At 35.1% G+C, this 11,209-nt stretch overlaps 3 protein-coding genes across 7 annotated transcripts; 1 reads left to right on the forward strand and 2 right to left on the reverse strand.

The window, feature by feature from the left end:
* The first annotated feature begins 377 nt into the window (after nt 1-377).
* On the forward strand, nt 378-1,578 carry LOC128860347 (THO complex subunit 6). The gene is made up of 2 exons (XM_054097828.1): nt 378-592; nt 681-1,578. Exons 1-2 carry the CDS (start codon nt 480-482, stop codon nt 1,549-1,551), a joined length of 984 nt encoding a protein of 327 aa, XP_053953803.1. The 5' UTR covers nt 378-479; the 3' UTR covers nt 1,552-1,578.
* LOC128860342 (esterase-5B-like) lies at nt 1,564-5,834 on the reverse strand. Its single transcript, XM_054097813.1, has 3 exons — nt 2,030-5,834; nt 1,829-1,952; nt 1,564-1,736 (listed from the first exon to the last, which is right to left on the reverse strand). Exons 1-3 carry the CDS (start codon nt 3,453-3,455, stop codon nt 1,613-1,615), a joined length of 1,674 nt encoding a protein of 557 aa, XP_053953788.1. The 5' UTR covers nt 3,456-5,834; the 3' UTR covers nt 1,564-1,612.
* A 1,015-nt stretch (nt 5,835-6,849) lies between these two features.
* LOC128860343 (1-acyl-sn-glycerol-3-phosphate acyltransferase gamma-like) lies at nt 6,850-9,890 on the reverse strand. Of its 5 annotated transcripts, none has more exons than XM_054097818.1 (5): nt 9,867-9,890; nt 8,529-8,761; nt 7,928-8,463; nt 7,474-7,831; nt 6,850-7,411 (listed from the first exon to the last, which is right to left on the reverse strand). In XM_054097818.1, the coding sequence occupies exons 2-5, from the start codon at nt 8,707-8,709 to the stop codon at nt 7,317-7,319; spliced, it is 1,170 nt and encodes a 389-aa protein (XP_053953793.1). In that variant the 5' UTR covers nt 8,710-8,761; nt 9,867-9,890; the 3' UTR covers nt 6,850-7,316. The 5 variants fall into 5 exon arrangements, with proteins under 5 accessions (XP_053953793.1, XP_053953790.1, XP_053953792.1 ...); XM_054097815.1 differs by lacking the exon at nt 9,867-9,890 and adding an exon at nt 9,662-9,854; XM_054097817.1 differs by lacking the exon at nt 9,867-9,890 and adding an exon at nt 9,513-9,653.
* Nucleotides 9,891-11,209: the final 1,319 nt, after the last annotated feature.

Below are 11,209 nucleotides of genomic sequence, written 5' to 3' on the forward strand. Positions count from 1 at the left end.
GCAAACCTTTAATAATTGAATCATGATCATGATACAAAAATAGCAGGTTGTTTCACGTATAAATAGTACATAGAATATAGAATAGACCATTACCAAATCCTTCACTGAATATTCACAAGCAAGTAACTTCTCCTCCTTTTGTTTGCTTATTTGAAGAGATTACGCCGTCGATTGTCAAAAACGCAAAAAAGAAGGAACGATTTTCGAAATGCGCCGATGTATTCTGTACACCGTGCATTATATTATTTTTCTGCAACGTATATTATATTTTTGAAGGAGAAAACCTAAGTTGCATAGCTACGGAAATTCCGATTCCGACTTATCGATTGTTATCGTAAGTTGCTCTACTGTATTTATCACTGGCAATGCTGGCAAAACGCACAACTAACAACAGCTGATTTTCTTGTTGATAGAACACCGGTTTTTAGTTTATTAATTTTTTAAATAAAAGCATATATCGGCAGACATAATTTCTAAAAATGAAAGATTTAAAATTAAAGGTCATGTATAACAACGTGATATCACAAGCGATCTCAGAGTCTGGCCGATTTCTGTTTGCCGGTAACCGTTTTGGTGATATATTTGTTCAAGAGTATGTGATCAACAAAAGCTTTTACGTATATTTGCAGCTGTGAAAATGTTTATCTCATGTTGTTGTTTTGTTTTGAATATACCTACAGTCTCCAGGATTTCGAGAAAACTGATGCTCCTCGATCGAAGCTACGCGTTTTTCCACAATCTGGTCAAACAGAAATTAATAGCCTCTGCTGTCATCGTGATTTCCTAATCGTCGGCGCCATTGGCGTTATTTACGGTCTAAGCTGGAACGAAGAAAAACGTGATTTGAGCACTGTACGCAAATGGGAAGTTAAAATTCCTCTCGACGTTGATGCTGTTGAGGTACCCGATGTGAATTTTCTGTGGCTACGCGCCGAGACAGACACCCTATATGCAGGTTGCGGCAATAATATTATTTACCAAATCAATTTGGAGAATGGAAGCATTGTACGCGACTACTGCGGGCACACTGATTACATACATGGAGTAACAGGTAGCGACAAAGGGCGCATCTTTTCAGCTTCTGAAGATGGTTGTGTGCTCTTTTGGACTGAACAACAAAAAGAAGCAATTGGAAGAATAGAACCAGCTCAAAACGCACAACTAATGCGACCTGAGTATGGAAAATGGATAGGCGCAATTGCTACTAATGAGGATTGGTTGATTTGTGGTGGTGGACCAAAGTTTTCCATATGGCATTTGGGCACTATGGAGTGTATGCGGGACTTCGCTTTTCCAGGTAAAGTACATGTCTGTGATTTCGTGGAGGAAAACCTATTTGTTGCCGGTGAGCACAGCCATGCACAGTTTTATGCGATGAATGGTGATATACAGGCGAATATACCATTAGAACATACCGCAGCATACTCAGTAGTATGGCAATTGGAGCCAATCAAATTTATGTCCATCGCAGGTTATAGCAACAAGTTGCACATTTTGAATGATTTTCGCTTCTTAGACACAAAAGTTGAGTTATACGGAAACACTGAGTAATAAAAATGCGGTTCTACAAAATAAAAATATTGTTTGTATCTGTTTTTTTTATTGGTAAATTTTAAAACGACGGCAGTGTTGTAACTTGCTTATTTTGGCAGGAATCTTTGGTAATAAACATAAGTTGGTATTCATTTTTTCCAACATTATCAACGAATTGGCAATCCCCAAACGTTAACTCGTCACTATTTAAAGAAAAAGAACAATACATGTTTTCTGAAGTACATACATACATACATAGGTGCATTAGTAATTTGAACAGTGTTTTTTTTAATACCTCTTTGATGCGAATTTTTCCAACATTCTAACGAACTTGTGTGAAATTATTTGCTCGTCAGGCCGAATTTTAAATCTCACCGTATTATTGAAAATCAAAAAGAAGTCATCTCCATGAACAGTACCTGTAAAATAGTACAAGTAGTTTTAATTGAAGCGTTTCCAAGTAAGCCAGCCGCTCCTTTATTTTATTGTAACATACCCATTTTTACATCTCTTCGACCTGATAATGCTGTTCCTATACCCTCCTCCCCCGGATTATCATAAACATATGCATAAACTGGGCTACGTCCATGTTTGCGATGCAAACGAATTGCTTGCTCTACTCCATTTCTAAATAACACATCCGTATACATTCGCTGCACATTCAAATAAGTGTCAATTGAGAATTCTTGATCGCCTAAGTAGCGGCGTTTCAATTCTACCGAGTAATCATCCATCTGCTCTACATTCTGCATAGTATCCTTGTAGAACAAGTTATATGGCGCTAAATCATACCAACGATCGTTGAGAGCTTCGATTAACTCCTCTCTGCGGGGTATGCGTTGTAGCAGCTCCGCAGCATTATAACCACCATCCTGTGCCGTATAAGACACCAACCAAGGCAACTGCGCAAAATCACCCGATTCCGCTATCGCTTGAGGTGAGCGCGTTAAGAATGCCTCCTTAACTGCTGCATCTTCGATGCTTGGACCGAATGTGGAAAAAGGATTATAGCCGAAAACCAGAAAATTTTGGACACTACGCACAATTGCGGAGGCCGGTTTACGTTGCAAACATTCTTTAATCAACTGTGAACTACTTACATTTGGACAATTAAGACCCTTGGCTAATTCCAACGCGTGCGCCTTCGTCTTGTGCCTAATTGCCCATGGATTAAATGCTACACCACTAATCGAAGCCGCCACGCGAGCATATTTGGTAAAATTTCGTTGTGACAAAATATGCAAATGCACAGCAGCGCCGCCTGAGGAGAAACCCGTCACCATGATACGATCTGGATCACCACCAAAACGTGCAATATTCGCCTTGATCCACTGCAGCGCCAAACGTTGATCTTTCATTCCGAAATTACCCGAAATAGCTGTGTCCTCGGTACTAAGAAAACCTAATGGTCCTAGACGATAATTCATTTTAACAACCATTACTCGTCCACTACGCATAAAATGTTCATGGCCATTGGCGCGCGCTGAACCCATCATAAAGCTGCCGCCGTGAATAAACACCAAGACTGGAAATGAACCTTGCGTATTTGAAGCATCGGGACGCAATTTTGGCTTATAAACATTCACAGTGAGACAGTCTTCGACGCCATGAAGTTTATTTACGCCAGCCTTATGCTGATCCCATTGCATGCACTCGATGGGCTCGCGTGTTGCATCAAACGTATCCGACCATTTCTCAGTGTATGGACTTGGAGGCTCGAATCGTAATGGTCCAAGTGGTGGCTCTGCATACGGAATCGATTCATAACTGTAAAAATAGTTATTATCTCGACCGCGTATTCTGCCATTAGGTAAATCAACGATTAATGCATCATCAAACTCTTTGGTATCGCCTGCAACTGCTCCAGTAAGCAAAACGTAAAGTAAAACCGTTATGAACAAAAGAAAAAAATTAAGGTGCATCCTAGCGCGTTGTCAGTTAAACACTGACTAAAAAAATGTTTTGAGCGTTAATTAATTGGTTTGTATATCTGCACACATAAATATGTATATGCGTATTTGCATATGTATTTGTGTAAATATTTTTCAGAAAAATTATATTTGCATCTCAAGTCTAGTAAGTAATTGAGCTCAGGATGGAAAGAAAGTACATACATACATACATACGTATTTATTTATGTATGGGGTATATACCGAAAGTATACATACATACATACGTATTTATTTATGTATGGGGTATATACCGAAAGTATACATACATATGTACCTTAATATAAGTATTAAAATTCAGAGTACTCATTAACCTAAATCTTTTGAAAGTATCCGGTGTATGTATTGAACTATACATGAATGTACATATGTATGTATATATGTACATGTGTGTGTATTTTGAGTTTTGAAGCCTGTGTGTACTTTCTTGCATGTTGACGATTAAGTATTGTTTGGGATGTGAATTTTGGGTTTTTGATAGACATAAACATTCTATAAAAGTATTGTTTTCAGAGAAGCATAGGAGATTTAAAGCACCTTACCTAGGCAATAGTTACAAAACTTTAAGTCGTAAAGAAATTTCTGATAATTTTACAAATATCTTTTAAATTAATGCCACACACCCAATTAAAATCAAAACTATAACAAAATGGTATTGACAACAATACTTTCGAACTCTTCAGCCTGAAATTTTCGCTTTGTCCGTGTATTGGAGTTATTGTTTACTAAAATCGCGTACAGTGCAGAGTCTTATCTCAACAGAGGCTCTGCTCTTTCCAAATATTTAGCGAATGTTAAAATGTACGATTGTATATAAAGAACATACACACACATCTGCAAGTACATATGTATAAAATTCATGCTTCTGATTATTCACAAATACATACATATATACATAAATATTACGATTAATTTAATACATCTTAAGTCTTTCTTCGCATACTTTTATTACAGATATTTTAAGCCATATGCATATTTCACTTTCTTCATACAAAAAGGTGATGGATTTATTTTGAACGAGAGAGAATCCATATCGGAAACAGACAGACAATTTTACTTTCCGTTAGCAATAAATCTTTATTATTAAATAATCCAACAAAATTGATGATGAATTTATATAAAGGAAAGAAAAAAAAATATTATAACCGTCGATAAGAACTCAGTAGCTTCATAAATTACTTTAGTACTAGAAAAATTGATTAGAAGGGCCATAAAAGGTAAATGCTTATCAACTGCAAAGTCCGTTGCTCCAAATTTTCATTTCTTTTTTTTTATCACCCATTGGAAAGGCTTGAAATTTGTGGAATTTTATAGAAAAATGTTAACTTGTGATGAAAATATTTGTTTGGAAAAAATTAATTTTAAAATTCAAATTAATTGTGCAATCTATATTATTTTTGTGTAGAACCAATCATGATATGTTAGTCGTAACTGCGCCATAATCCGGTCATCAGTAAACATCAATTTGGAATGCCTCGCTGGAGGATTTCGGTCGGTATCTCGTGAATATCTTTAGTAATGTTGGCTTCCAATGCCTCAATCGAAGCCGATTTATCCACATAGACTTTAAACTTTATATACCCCCACAAATAAAAATCCAAAGATGTAATATCACACGATCTTGGTGGCCAATCCACTAGTCCGAGACGAAAGATAAATTGCTCACCGAAACGACGATGCAGCAAATCCATTGTATGATGGGATCGATGCCAAGTAGTGACGGCTGTCTTGTTGGAACCAAATGTTGTGGAGATCACGCCCTTGAATTTCCGGCAACCGGCATCAAAAAGTCGTTTATCACAGCGCGATAGCGTTATCCATTTAGTGTTAGATTGGTGCCAGCCTCGTCTTTGAAGAAATATGAGCCGATGATGTCTCCAGCCCATGGGCCATACCAGACGGTTGTTTTCAATGCATTTAATGGCTTCGGGTTGCTCTTCAACCCAAATACGCCAAATTTGCTTATTTACGTAGCCTTTAGGCCAAAAATGGGCCTCACCGCTAAACACCACAAGTTAGCCTAAGCGATCGAAGAACACTTTTCACAGAGCGTCGATTTTCGTAATACAATTGTACGATTTCTAAACATTGTAGAGGCGTAAGTCTCTCCGTGATGAATGTCAATGAATATTGAACAAAATTATGTATTCAAACGGTAGTTTTCAATTCAATGAATTGCATTACCGCATTGGATTTAAAAAGTGTCAGTGCGTTTATAAAATAATATGTCGCCTGCTTAGCAGCAAATTATCGATATTTTAGGGATTAATGCAACACACTTAACTATTCTAGCTCGACACATAATTTTTATAAGTAAGATAGTTCAACAATATCACTGATCAAGTCCAACAATATGTACAAAGAACTCCAATTGAACTCAATGTTATGTAGACATGCTTTGAATTAGATTCACCAAAAAAAAAATTAAATCATGCGATAAATGTAAAAGTTTAAACAAATTTCAATACAATTTTATTTCAAATATTTTAGAGAATTCAAGAGGTCAATACAAAATGTATTCATTTATAATTCTTGTTATCATTTTTACATTTCTAAGATGTGTTTATGTATATTATATAACTTTAAAAATGCAATCAAAAAAGTAATTTATCAATATACATATATGCAAAGTTTCTGTCAACAGTTTCTGGAAGATACATATATGTATGTACATATATACAAGTAAGACCCAAGATAATATGGTGCAAAGCACACGTCGTCATAAAGCCGACTTTTTGAAATTGTAAATAAAATTTCGTGTTTCTTGGTTTAGAAATATTTTAATGCCTAATGGTTTCATTCTTTTGTACAAAAAAGTATGCGAATCAATTTATAATTTTGCTGTTACTAATTACTAATGAATACATAACTATTAGTAATGATAATACAATAGAAAAATGCAATATAATATCAATTTTCCATATAGCACGAATCCAAAAAATTGGCACAAAATATTAATTACACTTTTGTTATATGTAACACGCATGCACCTTAATTGCGGCTATTATGTTTTAAAGAACCGTATCCAATTCAATTGGGATATTCTCAGGGGGTGTTCTATTATTTTATATCGTAAACTTTAAACGGCCAAATATATGGGTTAGGGTGTTCGCAAGCTACCGTAAAAGTCATATTATGAATTTTAACACAGTTAAAAAATAGTGGAATGTGATTTTAAGTCCTTTCAAAAACTTTACGACTTAAGACCAAAACGACATTTTCGGCACTTCGCGAGTCACCCAAATAAACTTTTAATCACTATTGCAAATGCAATTGCCATTTTACACTCTGTATTTAGAGGTGCTTTATGTTCTTAAGATGTAGTAAGTGTATGTTGTTATGTGTTTTTAAATATTAAACAAATTCGCAAAAGAGAATAAATCAACCATTTATGGATTTTAATCATTACAATTTTTTTTTACAAATTCCAACGCCTATTTCGCTATCCAGAGTAAAAATTTAGCATTGACAAATGAAAGGTTAGACCTTTTCATAGTCCTCATCATCGTCGCCGTCATTTACGTGTAGTTAACATACAACGTGAATATTTAAAATAATATGACATTATAGAGTTAATTATAATGGCTTCCCACTAACTTTACTAATAAGTACATTTACATAACCTTTAATACGTACAGTGGAATAATCATACGGAATTACGAAACACATTTGAACTTTGTCCGCTTTTTCATTGTTTAAGTCCAATGCAGTTCTTTCAACGAACATCATATTGTGATCATGGCTACATAAATACGTTTTCGTATTACAACAAACAAAAAACTTGTAATTGATGGTCGCTCGCAGGTTTGTGTGCTTGCAGCAAGCGCATTTGAATTACTTTGACTTTGAATCCGTTTTCGCTTCGGAGCCATACGACGAAGCTTTGCTAATTTTTGACATATTAATAGATTTCACCATAAGTATGTATACTGAAAGCAAAAAAAATCATTGCAAATTATTTACATTGAATGTTACAACTCTTTATACTTACTTGTCAAAAGTATGCCTATAGCGATCGACAGACCAATCCAATTTTGTGACAAAAATGAAGACACTAAATAGTACAGTATTAATGATACCGAAAATACAGCCCAGAGAGCAAAGTTCACCAAACTACATGTACGATATTTAAGTTTAGTGACAGGAACTTCCTTAAAACCGGATGTTTCAAAGAAGCTGCCTGTTGCATGAAAGCTGTCAATAATTCGATCCTTTTCGCGATACAAATTTTGTAGCCATTCAGCTGCTGCCGCTTCATTTTCAGGTACATCCTCGAGCGGAATACGACGTGCAAACAAGTGACCCTCGACCGATAATCCATTTAGTAGATTGGAAATAGTTGGTGAAATCTATAACATTTGTGAGATTAAAAGGTTATTCGATTAAATGAGAAGTAATGCAATCAAGCTTATCTCATTTCTTCTAGTTTTTTATTATTCACACACCTTGGCATCTTTTTTGAAGGCTAAACTAGTATCATAAATGGCTACACAACGGCCCCGCATGGTGGGCAGGCTAGTAGTAAAGCCTTTTGTACGCGGTATCAAATGGTGCTTTAGCAAAGGCAGACCACGCTCTTGTGCGAATTTAACAGAAGCTTCATGTTTCTTCTGCGTAAATCTAGTACCTTCAGCATTCAACAGCAACCATACGGGATCCGGATAGGCAAATACTTCCTTCAATTGACGCGCGATTGTCTCACTATCCTTCTCGAACGAACGTTCCAAAAATACGAATTCGGCGAACTTCCATGCCCAACCCATTACGGGCACAAAAGAAATCGCTTTCTTTGCATACGCTTTGCAATTGCCCAGACAACCAACTTTGTCTGCGAACATCCAGCCGCACAACCAATCGATTTCATATGAATGATTTTGTATTATCATTACGTGCTCCTTGCCACTGAACTTCTCGAAGTCATTTTTATCCATGTATAAATATAAATTACTGTTCGAATACCATTCAGCGACAAAAATCAGCTCTAAAAATTGAAAACGGCCTCAAAAATATGGCAATTGATAAAAATACAAAAGTATGAGAACTTACGTGAGTACAGCGAATAGCAGAGATAATACATGATGCGTCTGAATAGCACGACATTGAAGGGTTTCAATCCTACATACAATATTAACTGCACCAGATTAATCACCAAACCAGATACAAAAAATGTAACGGCTATGCCTAAATGCACAATTCTCAGTTTTTTTAGCTCCGCCAGCGAGATCATGATTGACGTAGGGTATATACTTCTTCCACTTTAACTGTGATTTTATACAAAACTAAGAAAGAAACGAAAACTGTTGAGGCTGATAGATGATAAGAATCCAAAATCAATGCGATAAAATAATAATATGCGTATCAAGCACAAATCAGACAACTTTTGTGGTTATTATTTTCCCCCTCAATTGCACGAGTACATAAAATTGAGAATTTTGCACAGCCAATAAATAAAGTTTTCCACATTTTCCAGCTTTTCCACGCTTCAACTCAATTGCATTATTTACAATCAAAGTCACAATTGCGGTCAATTCACTTTTTTAATACCATACCCGACACTTGACGATCAGTGCACCACCAACCACAACAACTGAACATGAAAGACTAAATTTTCACAAGCGAAAAGCTTTGATAAATATTACTAACAATAATTGAGACCCTGCAGAAAATCCGGCTGTCATAAGGCTACAACAAGACTAGCCCGTGGTGGAGCAGGGTTAGTTCGCCGCCCCCCCCCAATCCCCAAAAACGTTTTTCCAAAGGTCACATTCATCTATTTACAATTCACAAATTTTAGCCTCATGGCTCATTAGATAATTCCGAATCAAAAATGTCAGCTTCCGTTTTACACGAATTTTAAGAAAATCACAAAAAGGAAAGAGCATAACTACTTATTTAAGTGTTTCCCCATTTGTTTAGAAAAGTGGGATTAGCACATACAATCTTCTTTGGTTAATAATTAGCTGTTGCACATACACACACACGAAAAGAAATCATAGATATCGATTGTTGAAAGACACAAGTATTTATAACCTGAAATGCAGCAACACTCGAAATAAACTTGGTAGCTCACAAAAGAAATAAATACATCAAAATTAAAAGTATGTATAAGATAATGAACGAAGTTACGCGAATGTTGAGTGCAAATTTATTAAATAATTCATTTGCAAAGTTTCACTAACATTGTTCTGTGCTCGCGAATAATTTCTGTGCTTCTTCAAATGGCTACTGCAGCTGATTTCTGGCAGCCTTAATGGATTTGTAGTAAAGTTTGACAGTTCATATTTTTCAAACTGCTTGTTTATAGTTTTAGGTGCGGTTGTAGCACAAATATGCAAGTGAAAATGCAAGTACACTTCGTAGTAATTTTAATAGAATAAATTGAACCTCTCTTAGAAGCCTTATAGCATATTAGAGAAGATTTTTTAATAACCAGCTAATAGCAACTGTAATCGAATGATGAATACCGACACCGTTTACTACTTTTAAATCTTACAGTGCAACTGACAAAGGTTCCTAAAGTCAATTGTGCGTTAATTATATTTATAAACTGCTCAGTATATGTGTATGTACTTACAAATGCATACATAAATGCATATACGTATATGCAGACAAAGGCATAGGTTTGTATGTGTTATTTGCGAAATTTCTCTCAAAGCTTATAAATAACTTTCGAGTCGGGAGCCAAGTAAATATGTGTGTACATATGTATATAGCAAATATACTGCTGAATAAATTTGCGAAAGAACAAATGTTGGTGCACATGTTAGTGCAAAAATTTATACGCACCAATATACGTTCACATTTGATTCATTTTATAATCATTAAATCAGTAACGTTGCTATTTCAAGTGCTTACGCTCGACTATCAGAGTGATCCTTTTTTACATGAAGGAAAAGAAAGTAAAGCTATTACTTATTTATAATATATAATATTACTTATTTTACAAACAAATTTGCAAAGTTAGCACCGAGCGTCTAAGTCAACAGATGCAAAAAGTAAATGCTATTTTGTCAATATTTAAGAAGATTCACTGCGCAGCCAATAGCATTGAAGCTTTATATACATATGTACATACAGTATTAGGCAAAAGACGTACTACCCTAAATTAAACGGATGCATTTTAAGCTTCTCTACCAGACAATTGATTTCAATTTGGACCCAAGAGTTTATTAAAAAATGTGTTGGTACAGTTTTATATCAAGCCTTTTTCTAATCACAATAAATTAAACAAATAATTGTTTAACGTAAAATAATAAAGTTATGTGAGAAAACGCAAGAAACAGTGTTGACAAAAGTCTACATACAGAACGAAAATCCTAACTTATATAGTGGTACGTGCTGTCATAATGGTAAGGTGCCGCTTGTATTTTTCTTTTTTTATTATATTTGCTGCTTTACTAATATTGAGTTCAGTTTATATTTGTCACTTAAGCATCATAAATTGATCACCGGAAAGAAATATCGGTTAACGGTTGATTGTGCCCTGTTTATGTCCAGCTTTAGTGTAACGGCATAATATTATATTTCAATATAAAATAAAATATAGCTCAAGTTAAAAAATTAAATAATTTTCGATATATTGAGATTCAACTGAATAACTAAATTTGCACCCAAACCCCCTCGCCCGGTACAATTCCGTCTCGAAATTATTTGAGTATAGAATATATTATACTTCTTTTTTCAATCTTATTTAAATTTACTTGCTGCTTACTTCTTCTTAACAGTGA

This window comes from Anastrepha ludens, chromosome 4 (assembly GCF_028408465.1).
Source record: "Anastrepha ludens isolate Willacy chromosome 4, idAnaLude1.1, whole genome shotgun sequence".
Classification (NCBI taxonomy): Eukaryota; Metazoa; Arthropoda; class Insecta; order Diptera; family Tephritidae; genus Anastrepha; species Anastrepha ludens.

Bases quoted from the DNA above. Each gene is read 5' to 3' on its own strand.
- LOC128860347 (XM_054097828.1), top strand. From the start codon at position 480: ATGAAAGATTTAAAATTAAAGGTCATGTATAACAACGTGATATCACAA. The intron at 593-680 runs GTATGTGATCAA...ATATACCTACAG, and splicing joins GGTGATATATTTGTTCAAGA to TCTCCAGGATTTCGAGAAAA.
- LOC128860342 (XM_054097813.1), bottom strand. From the start codon at position 3,455: ATGCACCTTAATTTTTTTCTTTTGTTCATAACGGTTTTACTTTACGTT. The intron at 1,953-2,029 runs GTATGTTACAAT...ACTATTTTACAG, and splicing joins TCGAAGAGATGTAAAAATGG to GTACTGTTCATGGAGATGAC. The intron at 1,737-1,828 runs GTATTAAAAAAA...TTCTTTAAATAG, and splicing joins GAAAAATTCGCATCAAAGAG to TGACGAGTTAACGTTTGGGG.
- LOC128860343 (XM_054097818.1), bottom strand. From the start codon at position 8,709: ATGATCTCGCTGGCGGAGCTAAAAAAACTGAGAATTGTGCATTTAGGC. The intron at 7,832-7,927 runs GTGTGTGAATAA...CAAATGTTATAG, and splicing joins CCTTCAAAAAAGATGCCAAG to ATTTCACCAACTATTTCCAA. The intron at 7,412-7,473 runs GTAAGTATAAAG...TTTTGCTTTCAG, and splicing joins TATAGGCATACTTTTGACAA to TATACATACTTATGGTGAAA.